This window comes from Podarcis gaigeae, assembly GCF_964106915.1.
Source record: "Podarcis gaigeae genome assembly, chromosome: 17".
NCBI classification, from domain to species: domain Eukaryota; kingdom Metazoa; phylum Chordata; class Lepidosauria; order Squamata; family Lacertidae; genus Podarcis; species Podarcis gaigeae.
Window position 1 is genome coordinate 41,933,202 of NC_139694.1, and position 24,160 is coordinate 41,957,361.

A 24,160-nucleotide genomic window follows, 5' to 3' on the forward strand; every position below is an offset into this window, starting at 1 on the left:
GATCATTGTCCTTTGTTTCAGTCCATGCTGAATCCACTCCCATATGCAAGTTCTTTGTGATCTTGATTGTCTTCTGTCTGGGATCATCAGGGTTGGCATGGGCAGGGCTCCTGTGGATGTGCTGAGATTAAGGGATTATGGCTGACCAGGACTAAGTCACCCCCCTTTGTTAGTTCTTGTCATATGGAGTAAAATAAAAAATGGAACAGTGCAAATCCGATGTATGGTTGATTTTCTATGAATTTATAACAGAAATGTGGCGTATGTAGTATGTGTGTGTGTGTGAAGTTTATACAAACAGAATGATTGGGGTGGGGGGGTTCCTGCTACAGTTCCCCCCTTCGGAGATAAGATTGCAAAGGTGGTTACTTTGCAATCCTTTTCTCCGCACAATTTAAGGTGGTAAATATTAACCTGCTATTCTCCGTCCCAGATGCGTGTGTCCATGTGAACTTGAAAGGGACTTGGATGTCATGCTTCTTAAGGATATTTGTATAGAAATATAATGGTGTAACATTGCACATAGTTAGACATGAAATTAATATTTTGTTGCTCAGTTACTTGTGGTATTCTAGCACCTTGGAAGAAATATTTTCTCAATAGTGGTCTATGCTTTGCATTTAGCAGGAAGGTCCACTAATGACTGAAAGATGCAGTTTGCTTTGCCCCCCCCCCACCATTTTTGTGTTCTCAGGTGTCAAGGTAGCTCTTCTGTGGTCTCACACCGGCATGGTGTCACAGTAGTGGCAATCCATGGTGAATTCACTTAGGGCTTTCACATTAACCATGTTGCCTGGCACCTACCACAGCTGGGACAGGTTTGGATACGTCATGAGAGAAATATCTTTGCCTTGGCCATTCCATGGGATTTTATTATTATAGGCTCTGGTCTTGCAGTCATGGGAAGTTGCTCACTTGCACATTAAGGACCAAAAAGCTAATTGCAGCCTGGATACACTTGCCCAATTCAAACTGAGTCCAATTTGAATTTATCTTGCCCCATGGTTCTCAACTTTTCAAACCAATCTGTTAAAGCAAAACCATTCTTAAGGGGCACTTCTCCAAATAAGTCAATTTAACTCTATAAGGGATTATTCCGGCTAAACCAAAGCATACACACCTTCCTGAAGCTTCTCCTTGGTAAAGTGAGTTTTAGCACATTTTTAAAATGGGTAGGGAAGTTGGCAGAGTGCCAGGTGAAACAACTCAATGTGGTTATAAATTTATCTAATTCTAAACATTGGACTACATAATAGCCTGATCTGTAAAAAAGCATAAAATGTATGGGACTCCTCCACTGGGGTGTAAGGAATAAGACATGAAACATAAAAACAATTACACACAAAAATAGCCACAAAAATAGCCCCAATTCCCCCCCATTTGTGGAAATAACACACTGTCAGACACATTTCAACATTCCTACATAATAACACATAATACAAAACAAAGTAATTAAGTATCAGTTGCATATCTTGAGACAATTGTGATATTTTTATGCATGTATCTTGAGGTTCAAAAGTGAGAAAATGTCCTTGCAATTCAACTCCTCCCCCCTTTGTCAGCCCCATCCCCCGGCAGTCTATATCCTTTGAAAGAGATAGCTGTGGGCACTTTGAAAACTTTGGTGTCTGTTGCTGCAGGTGGTGGCGAAGCTTTTTCATCATAGGTCTGTAGTAACACATCTGTAGAAGTGACATCCTGTAAGGGGCAGGGTTTGGGGGACTTAAAAAAAGAAAGGGCAAAAGGCAAAAAGGATGTTCTTCAGTTTCCGTGGGAAGCTGCAAATAATAAAAATCTTAGCGGATTAAGCATTTTAATCATTTCAATATTATTATCACATTTCCATATAATTACTGTTATTATCTGCTAAGTTTGTTTGCTTTCCTTCACTTTGGAGAGAAAGAGAACTGTAAAAAAATACAAAGTTAAAATAATAATAAAACACACCCACCCACCCACCCCCACCCACACAATGACCTATGAGGAACGAAAAATAAATAAATGCTAAGACACACAATTTTAAGAAATCTGAAGTAACAATGAAAATAAAAGAGTGTTTCTTGATGTGACAACATCGGCTAGAATGTTAATAGCAAAATACTGGGAAATGACTTAATACCAAGAAAAAATGAATGGCAATTTAAAGTTGTGCAAGTACCTTGAACTAGCCAAAATGACAGAATTAATAAGAAATGCTCAGGCAAAAGGTAAACAAATACCATTCCACAATGTTTGGTTGTGCTTCGATTAACTTCATAGACATCATGGAAAAACGGATTAAATAAATGAAAACAGATTATTTGTAACTTAAAAAGTGTCAAAGCCACAAAGAGATGGAAGTCACTAATATAGCAGGGATTCAGACTTGTTTCACAGAACAGAAAGAAGGTTGCTGTGGGAGGAAAAAAGGGACAAACACTTTGTTATCGGGGTTCACATATCCTGTTAAAAGGGAAAATTATTTCATGTGAGAAGCCTGTCAGGAAATGCTGTTCCTAAAATGCACACAAACAAAGTCTGTGATTTAAATCCCTTGTGGGGGGGGGGAATGCTTTGATATTTACCTGTGAAAAGAATTTGGCATGTTAAGATTTGGAACCTGGAAAGCTCTTGACTTTTGATGGGCTAGTTTTTTTTTTAACCCTTTTGTCTTACGTAGCCCCTGGAGCAAAAGACACATTAAGGGTGATTTCCCTCAATGGTTCCAAGTTTTTTTTACATAAGGAAATTTGGATAAGTTTCTCCCTGCAGCCCAAGCTCTCGAAACCTCCTCTCTCCACCCTACAGTTCCCCCTCCTTCCTCTCTCTCTCTTTCTCTCTCTCTCTTTTTTTTGACTGATCTAGCCTCTGTGTATGTGCAGAGTTCATGTCTCAGCAAACCTTTTATACTATTGAAAATGTTGCATCCTTTGGCTAAATTACCATTTGAATAAGGGAAGGGAAGGGTATGGAGTAGATTTTAAAAATAGGGTTAGATTTTTTAAACAAAAAAGAGAAACTGAGCAATTAAAGTATTCAATAAAGTTAGCAATTGTAGCCCAAGCAAAAAGGACTGCTTCCTTTATGTACAGGAAAGGGCTAATATCCCTCTGGCCATTCGCGGAACAATCTGCCACGCCCTTATATATGGGGGAAAAGGGCCAGAGAGTCAGAATTAATAGGATTTTTTTTTAAAAAAAACATTCTCAGTCATTTCAGCCTTACCATTTGCAGACAAATTTTTTTTCCCTGCCCTTTATTTACAGGATTGGTCAAGGCGGATATGTATTTGTATGTGCTTAAACTTTGAATTGACTTTGAAGTCTGATTTTTAAATAGTAGACAAAATGATAAACACTGTAACCACTCAAATGCTTGATATTACCAGTTGTGCTTCAAAAACATCACATCTTCACCTCTCACGTGAAAACAAAAGAGCAAACAAAAGAGCAAAGCTAGGCTGAATTTCAACTCCATCACCACACCAGAATTTAAGAATTACTCTTCAATCCTCCAATGCTTGCAGACTCATGTCCTTCCACACAGCCCCAAATTGGGAGGGTTGAAAGAGACCCTGGGGTCATCTAGTCCAACCCTCCAAAATATAGGATTCACAGCAAGATTTCACAGCAAGATTTGTACTATCAAAGAGACATACCCATTTAAGTACAGATTTACAACTGGGAAAGGAAACATCTATGCTCCTATCATGTACTAAGGAAGAGGAAAATAAAAGTACCCAACTTTACACAGAACCCTTTTAGCAGATCTTGAGATAGTTTGAGTGAGTTTACTTTCTTAGACCAAAGAATGCAAGTTCCTAGTGAAATGATATTTAAAGGAAGCTTGAAGTGAACAGGTTTTTTTTTTCTAAGATAGGGAGAGGATCTTTTATTAAGCATAGTTAAAACAGCCATAGATTTGATTTAAAGGGAATACAAAAGTGAACAATTTTTTCCTGAACTTGCAGAGGAATAGTAAGCCTAATTTAGATGATGATGATGATGATTTTTTTTTAAAAAAAAACTACAGATAGGAAAGTGAGATGCAGGGTACCTTAGGAAAGATTTCTCCCCCCTCTTTGCAGTTTCCTTTAAAGGATGCTTACTCGGGAGTAAATTTACCTGGCACAGAAGTAAGAAGGGAGAAAAAAACACTGAAAGAGACAGAATGAAACAAGGGGGGGGGCATTCTCTGAGAAAAGAGGCCAGGAAGTCTTATAGAGACTGATATCAGGAGCCTTACAATAACTCTTCTGTCCAACCAAATCAAAGTTAAAACTGGACTCACATATTTTTCTTAGAAAGAACACCATTCTTTCATAGGCATATGCTTAATGAAATACATACACTGCATTTTAGCTTGAGAGAGCAATTGTGCTCAACTAGGCTTTTGCAGCAGAAACATTAGTTTCTTCACAGCACATTTCAAAATACTGGAAGAAAAGACTGGAACACAGATGTAGACTCACAAACTTAAAAGTTGCAACAAAACATTATCTACCATCAACTTAAAATCATACTCCTCACTTAAGCTATTCGGAGGAAGACTCTTTGGAGCCTCTCTCAAATAAACATTTGCACACTTCATTCTCATTTTTTTTTAAGAGGAACTAAGATCTCTAATGCGTGGGCTCTCAGGCTGGGCTGTTATTATATCTACTGCCTTCTGAGCACCATAAAGTTTACGGTTTCATGTTCTAGCTTTTAGGTTATAGTTTAACAGCACAAATTTGATGTGTTCAGCTCTCCCTAAGGGTTTAAACCCTGATTTTGTTGAAGGATCCCTGGGGTGGCCACTGTGCCCTGGGTTGCAGGTGGTGGGCCTAAGCCACCCACTAAAAGTTACAATGGTCTCGTACTTTGTACTTGGAAAGACCATTTTGCCCCTTTATTTTTTATTTATTTTTTTCAATTGGAGATGACAAGCTGGAGGGGCATATTAGAATCCTCTCTGGGGCAAAAAGGCTTCATGGAAGCTTTGTTGCCAGGAGGAGTCCAGCTAGGGCGTTTAGTGAGCTCCCATTCTCTCATATGTTATTATTAGGCCTTTTTTTTGTTAACAAAGTAAGCTAAAGACAGAAAGAGTGGACGCACACACACAAGGGAGGAGGGACAATGGGAAAGAAAGGGGGGACAGATAAAAGATCCTTTCAGTACTCAAAGTACCCTTGACTAACACAATTCCTACTTATCTATAAACCACAAATTAATTTCTGGAAATCTCAAACCTGAACCTGAAACAAAACCACGGGTCTCTCTGCCCGGAAACTCAAACCACGGGTCCCTCTGCCCGGAAACTCAAACCACGGGTCCCTCTGCCCGGAAACTCAAACCACGGGTCCCTCTGCCCGGAAACTCAAACCACGGGTCCCTCTGCCCGGAAACTCAAACCACGGGTCCCTCTGCCCGGAATTCCTTTACCTCAGCGCTGTTTACAAGACTAATCCTAGTGTGGGGCCCCAATTCCCCCCTCTACCCTCCACGACAGCCTCCTGCCTAGCCTTTGAGACTAAGTTTGGAGTCCCCTACTGAACGCCTGCACAATGCAGTGCCAGATTGGGGTCCGAGAAAACAACCAAGGTTTGAAAGGAAGCAAATGACCTTGCGTTAAAATACTTTTGAAAAGACGCCACCGGACGACTCCGAGGGAAGACGTCAGAGAAACAGTAAAAGAGCCACGCTTTCCCGGACTCAATTCCAAGACGGAAAACGGGGGAGGAAAGGATAGATAGATAAAGACGCACCTGGACGACTCCGAGAGGTAGCGTCAGAAAACAGGAAAGGTACCACAATTTCCCCGGCCACGCTCCGTGTAAGAAATTGGGGGAAGAGAAAGGGAAAGGTTTTGATGCTCCTAGACGACTCCGAGAGGTAACGCCAGACAGTAAAGTTCCGCGATTTCCCTGGCCACTATCCGAAAGGGGAGAATCGGGGGAGAAAAGGGGAGAGTTTAAGACGCACCGGGCCAACTCCGAGGGGCTACGTCAGAAATGAAAGAAGGAAAGTCTGGCTGTTGTGGGGACGCTGCTTCTCCACCTCCCTCCCAATGTATTTACTTCAAACCATACTCACGTTCCAAGATGTCACCCGCGGATCCCGGGATCCCTTCCCCTTAGCCGGCTTGACCTTGCCTTTGCTCCCCCTGGTTGGGCTTTTGGTGATGATTGATTACCGCCCGCAAAGAGGAGGCAGGGAGAGGAAGAAGGATCCCTGGGCTAAGGTTGCCCAGTGGCGCCCGATCCCCTCTATCTCCCTCCTCACCTTCGCAGGAGAACCAAGTGTCCCTTTGTGGTCGCCAAACTGTTACAGGAAAAATCCGAGGGCTCCCTTGGACAAAACAAAGACACCAACCAGGATAACTTGGAGCAAAACAGCAGCCTGTAGGCTTGGCCTTTATTGAACTGTTGCAACAGGGTATTCCCCTCACTTGCAGGAGAGAGGAAAGACCCAGAAGAATAGTGTGCAAGGTCTTATAAAAACTTTTGAAATTCCCCTCCTCTAGATCAAGCCCGGTCCCAGAAACATCATGCATACATTACAGAAAGGAGGGGTTGAGGGAGGAGTTGTGGTGGTAACATCATGCATATATTACAGAAAGGAGGGGTTGAGGGAGAAGTTGGTGGTAACCTGAGTGTCTTGTCACCTGGCTGGTTCCTCCCTTCCCCCTCCCCCTGAGTCACTTCCAGGAGACAAAGGGGAGTTTGCAGTTTCCTGCCCCCAGAGGGAAGATCTGATCATTGTCCTTTGTTTCAGTCCATGCTGAATCCACTCCCATAGGCAAGTTCTTTGTGATCTTGATTGTCTTCTGTCTGGGATCATCAGGGTTGGCATGGGCAGGACTCCTGTGGATGTGCTGAGATTAAGGGATTATGGCTGACCAGGACTAAGTCACCCCCCTTTGTTAGTTCTTGTCATATGGAGTAAAATAAAAAATGGAACAGTGCAAATCTGATGTATGGTTGATTTTCTATGAATTTATAACAGAAATGTGGCGTATGTAGTGTGTGTGTGTGTGTGTGTGTGTGTGTGTGTGTGAAGTTTATACAAACAGAATGATTGGGGTGGGGGGGTTCCTGCTACACATAAAAGCCCGAGTTTACAAAGACAAAAGAAGTCATCAAGCACTTTTATCATTGATTGGCTTTTATTTCTTGTTGGAAGAGACTTAAAACACAATGAAAGAATTCCCAGTTAGTTCTTTAATTAAAATGTATATGGACTTCCTTTTTCTTCCCGTACAATACTAAGTTTTTGAACCAGGACTGATATTCCAAAAAATAAGAGCATGAGAGATGCAGAATGCTGAGGGCTCCTCTGCTGCAGTTTACTTGATAATGTGTCCTAAAGGCACAAAAAAAGAGGGGAGGGGTTGCACATCAGCATTCTTTATGAGCAGGATGTGGCCAATGTACACACGGGAACATTACAAACAAGAAAAGAATATTGATGACACAGTAAAAACTGGGCTGTGAACTTTTCAGTGCTGCAGCACAAAACTAGAGGTAGAACAATAAATTGGGACATGCTCCCCGCGTGCAGGCATGCTGCCTCTGATACTGTAGTTGTCATGACTAGTAGCCATTGACAGTCCTCTTATCTTCTGTGGGCCAGCCCTGATGTAAAACCATAAATCAGGGCAGGTCCAGGCTTGTCCTAGCAGAACAAAACACATTGGGGGTGATTTGTGAGTGCCTGGTGATGTGAAAGGTGAATTTAGCAGAATAATAACCTCAAATTATTATTATCTCCCCAAAGCTTGAACCTACTGACTGGATAGTATGCCAAAACTCACTGAGGGAAATTTATATTTTGCACTCAGAACTAAAACTCTGCAAAGGTAATAGGAAAGAAGGCAGGTGCAAGAGATTTAATAGCAAAGAAATGAGTATCCATATTTATTTTATACTTAGCAAAATAATTGTCACAAGCCTCGCAGTGGTATCAGGCTTGGGTTGGCAGGATCTGACACCGAGGAGGGAGGAAAAACAGGGGGAAAGGAAACCTGGGCTGAAGGAACACCCTGACTTCAGCTGACTTTTCCTCACTTACATGGAGGAGCCTTTGCCTGTGTATTTGAGGCTGGGCAATAAACACCCTAATCTTGCATGAGCAGCACCTATTCCAAAACAAACTACCCTATATGGAAATACCCTTAATATTCATCGTATATCGTATTTCGGCAACCCTTTTCATAACAGAATGACCCAAAGGAACTTCTGTGTTGGTGTACCTTCCTTAAGCATATGAGGGTTTTGAAGTGAAAAGATTGCAGATTTACTTTATCATGAAAGATCTTGCATATATCTCTTAAAACTATATTTACTTACTACAAAAAGAATGATTTGTGTCTCTTACTTTCATCCCTTAATAAAGGGCCTTTAAAAACAGTTTTTTGTTTTCTGCTTTGACTTGATTACATCATTTTCCCCAGCTGCTCATTCTGATAAAGCAGGAAAGCTGATGTCACTCACCAATACTCCAACCCTTTCTCAGTGATAACCTTCTTAAGGCACCTTACATCATCTGCAATATCATCATCGAGGAGATCTGTAGAGGAGAATAATGAAGACAAGTTAACCAAGACCAAACCTGAGCCCAGATATAGATCCCAACTGAGGCCTTAAAGGCACAAGAATTGTATCTCTGGTGATAGGGGGTCATTCAGTGATTCAGAGAAAGCTCTTGGTAGGCTTATCTCCTCCCAGTTTGTTTCCTCCTGGTTGATATGATAAGGCATGATGCTTCATAATAACAATGAACATAACCTCCAACATGTTGAGCCCCCAAACCAGGATGTTTCTTTCTGGCCGTGCTCCCACGTGAGTTACATCACCTGCACGAGATCACAGAACCCAAAAGACTCATTTTTTCCAGTGCTGTGCTCTCCTAGCATGCAAAAACATGTGTGTCATGGTGCTGCAAGAGATTGTGGCCCTGAAAAAGTGCTTTTTTCAGGATGATATTGCAGCACTCAAAATGGCCACCATGCTCGTGCGAAAAAACGGGATGTCCTGGGACACTTGCAAGGTATGAACAAATATCATAAGAATGACAAACAGATTAATATGCAGTAAGAAACCACCCTGCATGTCAACAAGCGTAGGGGCCCTCTAGGGAGGTCAACAACCATTTTCAGCCGTGGGCTGGTCCACCATCCCTCAGACCATGTGGTGGGCCAGACTATATTTTTTTGGGGGGAGGATGAACGAATTCCTATGCCCCACAAATAACCCAGAGATGCATTTTAAATAAAAGCACACATTCTACTCATGTAAAAACACGCTGATTGCTGGACTGTCCGCGGGCTTAGGTCGCCTACCCCTATTCTAGAGGACAATTCTCTTACTTGAAGATGTTCTCTATTTGAGAGCAGTGGCGTAGGAAGGTCAGGTGGTACCCGGTGCGGAAAATTTCTTGTCACCCCCACCCCACATTGATTTATTTTATTTTAATTTTGCCTGTAAAAATGGTTTGACTTTATTTCATATTTTCTTACAAAGGAATGTTGCTCCCTTCCAATACCTTTTCCAACTGGCCCAGGGGGTGGGGCCCAGGCCCTCACACTCCCAGCTACAAAAGTGCAGAGTTGTTCTGCTATTGCTTTCCTGTTCCAAGTGTCTAATGTGTTTTAAAATGTTTTTAAGCAGTCGATGGCATTTTAAGTTGTTTCTTCTCCCCCCCCCCCTTTTGCTCTGTTGGGGTGGGTGGGATGGATATCTGGTTGGGGATTAATTTTCATCTGATTCCCTGGTGGCCCGCTGGAATGTGGAGTTAACTAGGGCTATCGACTGTCTGCCTCCCAAGCACCCTCTCCGATTCCATGGAGCCCGGACAGCCCTGTGGTTTCCCCCAGAGATGAGGGCAAGGAAACAATTGCTGAGACGACTAGAGCACCAGTGGCAGAGAACTCATTCTGAACTGGACCAGACACGGGTTAGAGCTCAACGTCGAGCCTACCAAGCGACGATAGCCACGGCGAAGAAGACTTTCTTCACTGTCTCTATTGCATCTGCAGAAAATAGTAGCAGGAGACTCTTTGAGGTGGTCCACAATTTAACAGAACCACCTTTACCACCGGGGCCTTGTAAAGTCCCCAAGATCTCCTGCAACGATTTTGCAAAGTTTTTTGCAGATAAAATCACTCATATTCGGAAGGAGCTAGATACCACCGTGGGAGCAGGGCTGGGGCGGGAGAGTGCTAGAGCCCTGTCTGGTCAAGTTGCATGGAATCAATTTCAATCTGTTACCCCCGAGGATGTGGACAGGCTGCTTGGACGCGTGAAACCAACCACCTGTCTCCTTGATCCTTGCCCATCCTGCTGATAAAAGCAAGCTGGGAAGGGCTGGGCGATGGGCTCTGCAGGGTGGTGAATGCTTCCCTCTGTGAGGGAGCTTTCCCAGACCCGCTGAAAGAGGCGGTCATTAAACCGCTTCTTAAAAAAACATCTTTAGACCCAGCCAGTATGGCCAACTATCGCCCAGTCTCAAATATTCCATTCTTGGGAAGGTGATTGAGAGGGTGGATGCTGAACAACTCCAGGCACGCCTGGAGAATGCAGACCATTTGGATCCCTTCCAATCAGGATTCAGGCCTCACCATGGGACTGAAACTGCCTTGGTCGTGCTGGTTGATGATCTCCGGTGGGCTATGGACAAAGGTGAAAGCTGTTTCTAGTTCTGCTGGATCTCTCAGTGGCTTTTATTACAATTGATAATAACATCCTTCTGGACCATCTCGAGGGCACTGTTATTACAGTGGTTCCACTCTTTCCTCCAGGCAGTGTCCAGAAAATGGGGGGGGGGTGAGTGTTCAGACCCCGGGGCCCTCACTTGTGGGGTGCCTCAGGGTTCTGTCCTCTCCCGCATGCTTTTTAACATCTACATGATGCCGCTGGGAGAGACCATCAGGGGGTTTGGGCTGGGTGTTCATCAATATGCGGATGATACCCAGCTCTACCTCTTTCAAATCAGAACCAGTGAAGGCAGTGAAGGTCCTGTGTGAGTGTCTAGAGGCGGTTGGAGGATGGATGGCGGCTAATGGATTGAGGTTGAATCCTGACAAAACAGAAGTACTGTTTTTGGGGTACAGGGGGTGGGCTGGTATGGATGACTCCCTGGTCCTGAATGGGGTAACTGTGCCTCTGAAGGACCAGGTGTGCAGCCTGGGAGTCATTTTGGACTCACAGCTGTCCATGGAGACGCAGGTCAATTCTGTGTCCAGGGCAGCTGTTTACCAGCTCCATGTGGTACACAGGCTGAGGCCCTACCTGCCCACGGACTGTCTCACCAGAGTGTTGCAAGCGCTAGTTATCTCCTGCTTGGACCACTGCAATGCGCTCTACGTGAGACTACCTACCTTTAAAGGTTACCCAGAAATTGCAATTAATCCAAAATGTGGCAGCTAGACTTCCGGTTGGTCACCCGGTAATGGCAGACGGGAGCTCTTTCGGCTGAAAGAGCCCCAGCGCAGTGAAGCAAGGAGAGACCGCAAGAGCGATGCATTCCCCTGGGGAAAACCTCAGATCGGGAATTCTGAGGACCTGGTGATCCGGTGGGTGCCTTCTGGCGACTTCCCCACTCCCCAGAAGGCTCATAGAAGCCCCAAGAGCGAGTGGGGTCTGAGACGCGGTACAGCGGAAACGACTGCTTCCTTCACAGCGCGAAGCTCCGAGTCTGGGGTTTGTGAGCGGGCAATTCCTTCAGAAAAAAAGGACTTAAAATTTGGAACTGTAAGTAAAGGATAAAGTTTAAATTTGATCAAGATTAGCAGGAAAAGGGGGATTTAAAAACGGAGGTCAATCCCTTTCGTTGAACTAAAGTAGAGTCGGTAAACGAGGACCGAAGTAAAAAGTAAAAAGACTGTTTGAAAGTTTGCAAGTCAAATCTAATGCCCCCCTTCTGCAGGGAGAAGGGGGGAATTACTTTAACTTTTAAAAACCCTGAGAGACTGTGATTAAAGTAAAGAAGCTCCTTCATTCTGCTGCGGACCCCCGGGACGGAAAGGCTAGACTCCAATGTGACATCACAATGGAAGGTGAAACATTTGATTTTCGTTTCCATTGACTCTGTTATTTTGTATCCTGCTGTTGTCCGGACACATTTTAAAGTAGCTAAAAGTATCTGTTACCTCCAGGATTGTCTGTTAAAATTCCAAAAGGGACTTGGAAAATTTCTTTTACAGCCTGGCTTTTAACAACAAGGAACAGGAGGGCTGCGGGCTGCCTGGGCTGACACCTGTGGGACTGGTGGTGGGAATTTGTTTTTCTCTCTCACTCCACTAAACTGTGGGACTGAACTTGAAATTCTTAGAATCATAGAATCATAGAGTTGGAAGAGATCACAAGGGCCATCGAGTCCAACCCCCTGCCAAGCAGGAAACACCATCAGAGCACTCCTGACATATGGTTGTCAAGCCTCTGCTTAAAGACCTCCAAAGAAGGAGACTCCACCACACTCCTTGGCAGCAAATTCCACTGTCAAACAGCTCTTACTGTCAGGAAGTTCTTCCTAATGTTTAGGTGGAATCTTCTTTCTTGTAGTTTGGATCCATTGCTCCGTGTCCGCTTCTCTGGAGCAGCAGAAAACAACCTTTCTCCCTCCTTTTATATATTTGAACATGGCTATCATATCACCCCTTAACCTCCTCTTCTCCAGGCTAAACATGCCCAGCTCTCTTAGCCGTTCCTCATAAGGCATCGTTTCCAGGCCTTTGACCATTTTGGTTGCCCTCCTCTAGACACGTTCCAGTTTGTCAGTGTCCTTCTTGAACTGTGGTGCCCAGAACTGGACACAGTACTCCAGGTGAGGTCTGACCAGAGCAGAATACAGTGGCACTATTACTTCCCTTGATCTAGATGCTATACTTCTATTGATGCAGCCCAGAATTGCATTGGCTTTTTTAGCTGCCGTGTCACACTGTTGGCTCATGTCAAGTTTGTGGTCAACCAAGACTCCTAGATCCTTTTCACATGTACTGCTCTCAAGCCAGGTGTCACCCATCTTGTATTTGTGCCTCTCATTCCCCCCCCCCCAAGTGCAATACTTTACATTTCTCCCTGTTAAAATTAATCTTGTTTGTTTTGGCCCAGTTCTCTAATCTGTCAAGGTCGTTTTGAAGTGTGATCCTGTCCTCTGGGGTGTTAGCCACCCCTCCCAGTTTGGTGTCATCTGCAAATTTGATCAGGATTCCCTTGAGTCCATCATCCAAGTCGTTGATAAAGATGTTGAATAAGACAGAACCCTGTGGCACCCCACTAGTCACTCTTCTCCAGGATGAAGAGGAACCATTGATGAGCACCCTTTGGGTTCGGTCAGTCAGCCAGTTACAAATCCACTGAGTGGTAGCATAGTCAAGACCGCATTTTACCAGCTTCATGGGGCACCTTGTCAAATGCCTTGCTGAAATCAAGGCAGGCTACATCCACTGCGTTCCCTTCATCTACCAGGCTTGTAATTCTGTCAAAAAACGAGATCAGGTTCGTCTGACATGACTTATTTTTCAGAAATCCATGCTGACTATTGGTGATCACAGCATTCCTTTCTAGGTGCTCATAGACCGTTTGCTTAATGATCTGCTCCAGAATCTTCCCTGGTATTGATGTCAGACTGACTGGGCGGTAATTATTTGGGTCCTCTCTTTTCTCCTTTTTAAAAAAGGGACAACATTTGCCCTCCTCCAGTCTGCCGGGACTTCGCCTGTTCTCCAGGAATTCTCAAAGATGACTGCCAGTGGTTCTGATATCACATCTGCCAGTTCTTTTAATACTCTTGGATGCAGTTCATCTGGCCCTGGAGACTTGAATACATCTGTCAGGGGTTCAGAAGGAGAGACACAGGAGGGGGAGCAAATGGAGAGTGAGGAGGAGGAGTACGAGGGGGGCGCAGGCAGTGACAGTGGCCAGAGTTATTCCACAAGCCTCTCTAGCGAATCGGAGGACTCACAGAAGGGAGCGCCGGTGGCCAGAGCAAGGGAGATTCCAAGGGAGAAACCTCAAGAGGGAGGGGCCAGCGGGGAGTCCCTGAACAGCAGCTGGAGATCAGGGCCAGCGTCTCCACCAGAGCGCAGTGGGGAGGGGGAGTCCCAGGAGTCGGGACCAGTGTCCTCACCACCAGAGGGAGGAGAGGAGTCAGGTTTGGCAACACCCACATCGGGAAGCGGGGAAACGGTCAGAAGGAAAGTCACCGGCTGGGCGCGCGCGCCAAGTTCAAATGTACAGGAGCGCGGCACAGCGGGGAGCCCGGGAAGGGAGCCAGGTCCTAAAGCCCGCCGGAGGGAGGGGCAAGACTCAGGAGGCTCCGCGTCAGAGGAGTCCAGGAAGGAGGGAACCCCAGAGGGCAGAAGGACCCAACGCAGGAAAGAGCAGCGCAAGAGGTGGAGCCGGGCTAGAATCTTAAACTGGTGTGGGTGGAGCAGTGAGTCAGAGGGGACTGAGCCGGTCTAGCGTTAAGACGTGGGCCTGCGCGCCCAGAGCTTGGAAATGGAAACTAAACTTCAATAAAGACTTTTGTATATAATATCCACTGGGCGTTGGTCCTCTGTGAGCTGGGACCTAGCGGCAGTCCTGACAACATCTAAACTAGCCAAGTATTCTTGTACTATCTCCTTAGTTATTCTGGGCTGTGTTTCCTCTGCTGAATCATTTGCTCCAAATTCTTCAGGTCGGGCATTGTTTTCTTTATCGGAGAAGACTGAGGCAAAGAAGGCATTGAGGAGTTCAGCCCTTTCTGTGTCCCCTGTTTGCATTTCACCATCTTCTCCTCTAAGTTAACCCACTGTTTCTTTGTTCTTCCTTTTGCTACGAACATACCCATAAAAGCCTTTTTTGTTGCTTTTAACCTCTCTAGCAAGCCTGAGTTCATTCTGTGCTTTAGCTTTTCTGACTTTGTGTCTACATGTGCTGGCTATTTGTTTGAATTCCTCTTTGGTGGTTTCCCCCCTTTTCCATTTTTTGTACACATCCTTTTTTAATCTTAACTCAGTTAAAAGTTCTTTAGATAGCCACCCTGGCTTCTTTAGGTACCTTCCATGTTTCCGTCTCATTGGTATTGCCTGAAGTTGTGCTTTTACTATCTCCCTCTTAACAAACTCCCAGCCATCATGAACTCCCTTTCCTTTTAGTATTACTGCCCATGGGATCTCACCCAGCACTTCCCTAAGTTTTATGAAGTCGGCTTTCTTAAAGTCAAGAAATTGAGTCCTAGTATGCTTGGCTGCTCCTTTCCGCTGTATAGTAAACTTCAGAAGAGCATGATCACTCGCTCCTAATGATCCTTCCACTTCTACCCCACTAACCAGGTCATTAACATTGGTTAGGACCAGATCTAAAATGGCTCTTCCTCTTGTTGCTTCTCCCACTTTCTGGACAATGAAGTTGTCTGCAAGGCCAGTGAGGAATCTGTTTGACCTTATGCTCTTGGCTGAGTTTGACATCCAACAAATATCCGGGTAATTGAAGTCCCCCATTACTACTATCTCCCTTCCTTTTGCATGCTTGGCCATCTGTTCCAGGAAGGCATCATCTATGTCCTCCGTTTGGCTTGGGGATCTATAGTAAGCTCCCACAATGAGGTCCCTGTTATTCTTCTCTCCCTTAATTTTGACCCAAATGCTCTCACTTTGGCTTTGAGGTTCTAAATCTTGGATCTCTTCACAGGTATACACATCCCTGACATATAACGCCACTCCTCCTCCTTTCCTGTCTGGTCTGTTTCTCTGAAATAGAATGTATCCCTCCATTATTACATTCCAATCGTGGGACTTATCCCACCAGGTTTCAGTGATGCCTATTATGTCATATTTAGTTTGCTGTACCAAGAGCTCAAGCTCATCTTGTTTATTCCCCATGCTTTGCGCATTAGTGTACAGACACTGAGGTCCATTAATCATTCCCCCATGTCTCTTATTTAAGGATTTTTTCCTCCCACCACTAGGTCTGCGTGCTGTTTACTCCATTTGGTCTATGACATTTGGATGATCATCTTCATCAATTGATAGACTCCTACCTTCAGGAGCACTGTCTCCCTCCCCCACATTAGTCAGTTTAAAGCCCTCCTGATGAGGTTTCTGAGATTTTTGGCAAAAACATTCCTCCCAACCGTTGTGAGGTGCAGCCCATCGCTTGCCAGAAGTCCATCTTTAGGAAACTGCAGTCCATGATCTAATAATCCAAACCGTTCCTGTTTACACCATTTGCGAAGCCAGTTGTTCACTTCCACTATTTTTCCCTCTCTCCCTGGGCCACGTCGTACAACTGGGAGGACAGATGAGATGACAATTTCTTTTTTTTTTCTTTTTTCAAAATATTTTTATTGCATTTTCAGTTTACAAAAGAAAAAGAAGAAAAAAGAATAATACTCCAACTTCTAAAATACATTTTAAAATTATTATCTGGACTTCCCCACATCTCCCTCCCCCTGCGTTCTTTACAATAAAACATATCAGCAAATTATTACCTTGTTTCGTATCTTATTTATATCTTTCAAAATATTTTACTTCTGAGTTTAAAGTACCTTTTATCCAGTGTTTATACCTTGAAATAAAAATTATAATAACCTTAAATTTCGACTTTTTCTTAATTATAAATTATCTTCCAATTTTCCCAATCTAGTTGCAGGAGCTAAATTCCAAAACATGCAGATTCTTACATTCATACAACTTATATTGTTTTTGCAAATAGTCCTTAAATTTTTTCCAATCTTCTTCCGTTGTCTCTTCACCCAAATCTCGGATTCTGCCAGTCATTTCAGCCAGTTCCATATAGTCCATCAACTGCGTCTGCCACTCTTCCAACGCGGGAAGATCTTGTGTCTTCCAATATTTTGCTATAAGTATTCTTGCTGCTGTAGATGCATACATAAAAAATGTTTTATCCTTCTTTATCACCCTTTGGTCCACAATGCCCAGGAGGAAGGCCTCTGGTTTCTTGGGAAAGGTGTACCTGAACACCTTTTTTAATTCATTATAGATCATTTCCCAGAAGGCCTTCACCTTTGGACAGGTCCACTAAAGGTGAAAAAATGTCCCTTCAGCCTCCTTACATTTCCAACATTATCAGACCGATGGTAAATTTTTGCAAGTTTGACTGGGGTCATGTACCACCTATATATCATTTTCATAATATTCTCTTTCAAGGCATTACATGCCGTAAATCTCATTCCGGTGGTCCATAACCTTTCCCAGTCTTCGAACATAATGTTGTACCCAATATCCTGAGCCCATTTTATCATGGCTGATTTAACTATCTCATCCTGGGTATTCCATTTAAGCAGCAAGTTATACATTCTCGAAAGTACCTTGGTCTTAGATTCTAACAGTTCTGTCTCTAGTTTAGATTTTTCCACCTGGAATCCTATTTTTTTGTCCGACTTAAAAACTTCTTGAATTTGAGCATAGTGAAACCAATCTTGCACCCTATTCTTTAATTTTTCAAAGCTCAGCAGTCTCCAATTGTCTCCAGTTTTTTCTATCATTTCCCCTATATTTTGGCCATCCGACCTCCATATTGAGTCTTTTTCTAGCCTTGGCCTCCGCTGGTGATAACCACCTCGGGGTCTTACCTTCTAGTAAGTCTTTGTATTTTGTCCAGACCATAAATATAGCTTTCCTGACAATATGGTTTTTGAACATTTTATGAACCTTTACCTTGTCATACCACAAATATGCATGCCATCCAAAAGCGTTGTCATGCCCTTCCAGATCTAGGACATCAGTGTTCTCAAGAAGTAACCAATCTTTCATCCAGCAGAAAGCCGCAGCTTCATAATATAACCTTAAGTCTGGCAGGGCAAATCCCCTTCTCTCTTTGGCATCAGTTAGTATTTTAAATTTTATACGGGGCTTTTTGCCCTGCCAGACAAACCTAGAAATATCTTTCTGCCACTTCCCAAAACACTCCACTCTGTCCACGATCTGTAGGGTCTGAAACAAAAATAACATCTTCGGCAATACATTCATCTTTATAGCTGCAATTCAGCCCATCAAGGAAAGTTTCAATCTTGACCAAATCTCTAAATCTTTCTTAATTTCTGACCAACATTTTTCATAATTATCTTTAAACAGATTCAGATTTTTGGAAGACAAATTTACCCCTAGGTATTTTACTTTTTTAACAACATTTAATTCTGTCTCTTTCTGAAACCCATCTATTTCCAAAGGTGTCAAGTTTTTCTCCAAAACCTTAGTTTTTTGCTTGTTCAATTTAAATCCCGCTACTCGACCAAATTCATGAATTAGTTCCAACACTCTCTTCGTACTGGATTCTGGCTCCTGTAGTGTTAAAACCAAATCATCTGCAAAAGCTTTCAGTTTAAATTGTTTCACTCCGACCTGGATTCCTTGTACCAACCGGTCTTCCCTAATCATTTTCAAAAGCACCTCCAGAACAGAAATAAATAACAAAGGGGATAGGGGGCACCCTTGTCGTGTTCCTTTTTCAATTTTAAATTCTTCTGTCACCACATTGTTTACAATCATTTTCGCTTTCTGCTCTGAATAAATTGCTTCTATTCCATTTTCAAACCCCCGGTCCCACTCCCATCCCTTCCAAATTTTCCTTCATAAAACTCCAAGAAATGTTGTCAAAGGCCTTCTCCGCATCAACAAAAATTAACACTGATTTTGTATTGATGTTGGTTTGCAAAAGTTCCAAAATGTCAATAATATTCCTAGTATTGTCAGACAAATGTCTTCCTGGGAGAAAGCCAGCCTGGTCTTTATGGATTACTTCATTTAATACTTTTTTAAGTCTACTCGCCAAAATGTCTGCAAAGATTTTATAATCCACATTTAGGAGTGAGATGGGACGGTAGTTCTTTAGTTGAGTCTTTTCAGTTTCCACTTTAGGGATCAATGTGATGAAAGCTTCTTTCCACGATTCCGGTGCCCTCTTCCCCTCCAAAATCTGGTTGCATACCTCCATTAGTGGTTGTATCAAATAGTCTTTCAATGTCTTATAATACTTGGAGGTAAGCCCATCCGGACCTGGAGATTTGCCTAGTTGCATATTCTGAATGGCACTCTCTATTTCTTGTTGTGTTATTTTATGATTCAGGATTGTTCTCTTTTCCTGAGCAAGTTTTGGTAGACCATTTGTTTTCAAAAATTGGTCTATCACCTTCTCCTCTTGTGGCCCTTGAGTGTAAAGCTTTTTAAAGTATCTCTGGAAACACTTCCTAATTTCTTCTGGTTTCTGAATATTTCTCCCTTCAATCTCTAGATTGGTGACTGTGTTCAATTTTTGTCTCTTTTTCAGTTGCCATGCTAAAAGTTTCCCACACTTATTAGCTGATTCAAATGATCTTTGTTTCATTTGTTTAATTTTCCACTCGACTTCTTGATTTATCAATTTCGCATACTGTGCTTGATAAAATTTAATTTCTCTCAAGATCTCCTTCGATTTTGGTTTAGATCTCAACTTTTTCTCTCCATCTCTTATCTTCTCTAAGATCTTGTCTTTTTTCCCATTCCAGAGCCTTTTCTTTATCGTATTCTGTTGTATCAGAAAACCTCTCATAACTGCTTTACTTGCGTCCCAGATTGTTCTTTTTTCCACCATGGTACTCAAATTAATTTCAAAGTAGTCTTTCAAAGTTTTTTGGGCCTTCTTCACAATCTCCTGATCTCTTAATAGGGTGTCATTCATTTTCCATCTGAAGGAACCGGTTGGAGTAAGTCTTAGTTCCATTTTCATAGCATTATGGTCGGAGCAAGTTTTTGGGCAGATTTCCACTTTTCTAGTCATCGGTGCCAGCCTCCAGATATCCATATTTGGTCTATTCTTGTCCATGACAGATGGGCCTCAGAAAAGAAGGTTCCTTCTTTGCCTAGGGGGTTTTTTGTCCTCCAGATATCAATTAAGTCCGTATTGTCAGTTAGTTCAAAAAAAGTTTTGGGTAGTCTGCCGTCTTTTGATAAGCTTTGACCTTGTGACTTGTCCATATTTGTGGAGATAAAGGACAACAATCCAAAGTGAAACAACTGAGGTTCCAAGCAGTCTTTTAGTTTCTTTTTAGCATTGAGCTTTTCCCAACTTAAAACAATGTCTCAGAAGTGGTGCAAGAAACAGTTTCTCTATATCTTCGATATTGTAGCCTTAATATGTAACACTTTCAACATTAAGAATAGTATCCACAATTTAGCAGTTTGACAGTTCTTCTTTACACTGGCAGACCTCAGATTGGCTTCTTCTGTTACTTATAGATCCCAAAGGAAGAAGCAAAGTCCAGTCAGAAAATCAGCATAAAAACTCCACAATTAACTCCTTTAGTCTCAGCCGATAGTTCTAACATCTGCACGAAATCCAAACTTTACAGTTCTTTCATAGCGCTTCCCGCTTTTTAAAACTTTACTTTGATCTCTTAAGCACGGTGGGGAGACGGACTTCCTGGTTACATCTCCCGTTTTCAGCCAAATTAAAGTATTTTAGTCCCGCTAATTTTAGGTCCCCTTACTCATGGGTTGTAGTTGCAGATCTAATGTTCCAAGAAGAAAGGTCGGAGCTCATCAGCAGCAGCCGCGCGGCTTTGCTTCCCGCAGAAAGAGCGATGAACTCACAGCGCCGCTCCCCCTTTCACGTTCCGGAGCCCCTTACGAGGTCCCTTCTTCGTTTCTGGGGGGGCTTCTGGCGCCCGCCGAGTCCCACGGCCACGAGCTCGCTCTGCTCGTGGTTTTTCTGGATGGGTCGCCGCTATGCCGCAGCGAACGACCCTTTCCTGCGGAGCCTCTCTTCAGAGCGCGAAGAGGACCGCCATTGCTGTTTCGCGCCGCCTCCGGAAGTCGATGAGATGACAATTTCTTGAGTGCTGACTAACCAGATAAGGGAACTGGAAGACATGGCTCTAAAAGTGCAGCCTTTGAGGAATCAGTAATGAAAATCAGAGACAATACAAATCGTAATACAGGGGGTATAGAAAAATTGAATTAAAAGTTTGAAGATTTAAGTGTTGAACTGAAAGAGGCGAAGAATGAGATTACAACACATGAGACAAGATTGGCACAGCTTGAGACAGTTAGAGTTTCAGATTTGGAATGAATACAATATGAAAATTCAAATTCTATTGCATTTCTTCAGATGAAGGAATGGGAATCTCATCTAAGATTGAGAGGGGTCCCTCAATTGGAAGAAGAGCCACTCAAGGAGTATTTGACAGACCATTTTGTGGCGTGGTGGGACTTGAAAAAGGAAGACGTTGAACTGTGGATAGAAAAAGGCTTGGAATCCAAAAAGGATTCAAAAATAACTTATGACTGCATAGTGGTCTTCAAGACCAAGGAACAAAGAGATATCATTTTGGGACTGCAAAAAAGTTTTAAAAATTCAAAGAGATTCCTAGACACTTCTTGAACCTGAGATCCTGTTTCACAGAATTGGCAAACATCTTGAGGAGGAAAAATATCTTCAGGTGGGAATTCCCAGAGGGTCTTTCCTTCAAATTTGGAGGAAGAAAGCAAAGAATTAAGACTGTTGGAGAGAAGGACAGATTTCTGCAAAAGTACTCGGTGGAACTTGGACTAGAAAGCCTGCAGCTGCCAGGGGTAGGAGCGGTGACCCCTTAATCTAACATCATGGCTTTGAGAATTTATTCTTGGAATGTTAATGGCTTAATCTCCTCAGAAAAGGAGACAGGTTTACTATGTTTTGGAAAAGCAGAATTTGGATGTAATTTGTTTACAGGAAACACACATTACAAGGCTACATAGAAAAATTTTATCAAATAAAAAACTCGATCAAGAATTTATTTCTTCAGATAAAGTGAAAAAAAGAGGAGTGGTTTTCTATATCAAAGAAAAATGGAACCCAAAATTGATCTTTAAAGAGGAGGAAGGAAGATACATTCCAGTGGAAATTACAGCACAAGGCGAAAAGTATTTGTTACTGGGAATCTATGCAGCAAATGATGGCAAATCAGAATCCTTAAAAAACTTGGAAACAATCTTTTGGAACACTTGGATTACAAATTAAATTTAATTGGAGATTTGAATGGATTGGCAGCTACCTTAATGGACAGAACTCAGAGGCAGAAAATATTAAATGCTGGCAGACTACCTAAACCTTTCTTTGAAATAACTGACAAATTCGACCTGTCAGACATATGGAGAGTTAGAAATCCAACTGAAAAAGACTTCACATTCTATTCAGATGCAAATTTGTCATTTTCGAGAATCGATTATTTATGGATATCCAGAGACCTGGTTCCTAACGTATCAAAAACGGAAATTTGCCCTAAAACTTGCTCAGATCATAATGCAGTTTTTATGGAATTGAAAATGTCCTTACAGGGTTCTTTCAGATGGAGAATGAATGATTATTTGTTGACGAGTACCCAAATTGTAAATAAAGCCCAAAAAGCCCTAAAGGACTATTTTGAAATTAATATGAACCAGGGAATGGAAACAAGGGTTATTTGGGACGCCAGCAAAGCAGTAATGAGAGAATTTCTCATTCAACAAAATTCAATTAGGAGAAAGATACAGAATGAGAAAAAAGATAAAATTCTGGAACAACTAAAAGATCCTTAGATCCTTAATGAGAGGATTTCTCATGCAACAAAATTAAATTAGGAGAAAGATACAGAATGAGAAAAAAGATAAAATTATGGAACAACTAAAAGATCCTTAGAGGCAATCCAAAGAATTTGCAGACACAAAAGGAAATCAAAGCCTTACAGACTTAATACAGTGGTGCCTCGCAAGACGAAATTAATTCGTTCCGCAAGTTTTTTCTTCTTGCGAGTTTTTCGTCTTGCGAAGCACGGTTTTCCATAGGAATGCATTAAAAATCAATTAATGCGTTCCTATGGAGACCGCTTGCCAGGCTGGCGGTGCGGAGAAGGGCTTTTCTCCCCACCGCAAGCCTTCAGCACAGGTACGGGAACAGAGGTGAAGGCGCACAGCGCTTCTCCTATGTTCCCGGGGCTTGCGGTGGGAGGAGGGGTTTTCCTCCCCACCGCCAACATTCAGAACAGCATTCTGAATGTTGGCGGTGGGAAGGAAAACCCTCCTCCCACCGCAAGTCTTCAGGACAGCCATCTGAAGGCTGGCGCGGGGAGAAGGTCTCTCCGCCCCACCGCCAGCCTTCGGAGGAGCCTTCCGAAGCCTGGCAGGGGGAGAAGGGCTCTCCGCCCCACCGCCAGCCTTCGAAGCAGCCTTCTGAAGGCTGGCGCGGGGAGAAGGGCTCTCCGCCCCACCGCCAGCCTTCGGAGGAGCCTTCCGAAGCCTGGCGGGGGGAGGAGGTCTCTCTGCCCCACCGCCAGCCTTCGGAGGAGGTTCGTGGACAGTGGGGAAGACGCACTGCGCTTCCCCGCTGTCCCGGAGATTTCCCTATGGGCTTTCGTCTTGCGAAGGAAGCCCATAGGGAAATTCGTTTTGCGAAGCACTTCCAAAACGGAAAACCCTTTCGTCTAGCGGGTTTTCCGTCTTGCGAGACGTTCGTCTTGCGGGGCACCACTGTACTCACAAATTATTAATCAAGAAATGACCTTTAAGGACTGGTCGGTAACTAAACAAATCTTGGACAGGAGGGACAGGCTCCAGAGGGCTGGCCTGTTGGTGACCCGCCTATTTGAAGAGTCCGGCGTTCCACCATCCCTCTTAGGAACACGCAAGCCTACTACTCTGCGCACAGAATTGGAAATGGCTTCTGAAAACTACAAACAAGTCCAACCGGAGGCAGCCAGAATTTCCAAACAGAAGGCTAAGCTCCAAAAAACTTTACTCCCTTCCAATGAACCCAAAAAAGATATCTTAAACGAAAAGGAGCTGTTCTTTTTAGCCTCCCTTGAGCAGATTCAACAGTCCCAGGATGCGTTAATAGCTAGGTTACAAACCATTAAAAAATCCTTACTCCCCCAAGGCTTTTCTGCTCCTTTGGAATTTAATTTTGCAACTAACACAACAAAGCCCTTATCCAACGAAGACTGGACGCAGTGCCGGTTCCTGTCCCCCGAAGAAGTGGGTTCTCCCACACAACCCTTAATACCTCAAACAACACACCAGGTAGATCTTGCCATGCCGATGAGTAGGAACGGTTCAATCTTTGTGGACGCCTCAGGATCCTTAGATGACATTCAGGTGGAGGATTGAAAGACAGATACAGCGAGGGGACACCATGCCAGGGAAACAAAACTCACTAGGCTAGTACCTACCATAAATGATCTTAACAGCTCACTCCACCTCTACAAAA

General features: G+C 43.3%; 1 protein-coding gene across 1 annotated transcript in view; it reads right to left on the reverse strand.

Moving 5' to 3' along the window:
* Window positions 1-7,103: 7,103 nt before the first annotated feature.
* The window catches only part of LOC310835174 (lysozyme C-like), a 38,586-nt gene continuing 21,529 nt past the window's right edge, over window positions 7,104-24,160 (reverse strand). Inside the window, exons 3-4 of the mRNA XM_083719976.1 lie at window positions 8,453-8,528; window positions 7,104-7,322 (exon numbers count right to left, since the gene is read on the reverse strand). Of these exons, the coding sequence (XP_083576102.1) occupies window positions 7,181-7,322; window positions 8,453-8,528 (218 nt within the window). The 3' untranslated portion in view covers window positions 7,104-7,180. The remainder of the gene's footprint in view (window positions 7,323-8,452; window positions 8,529-24,160) is intronic.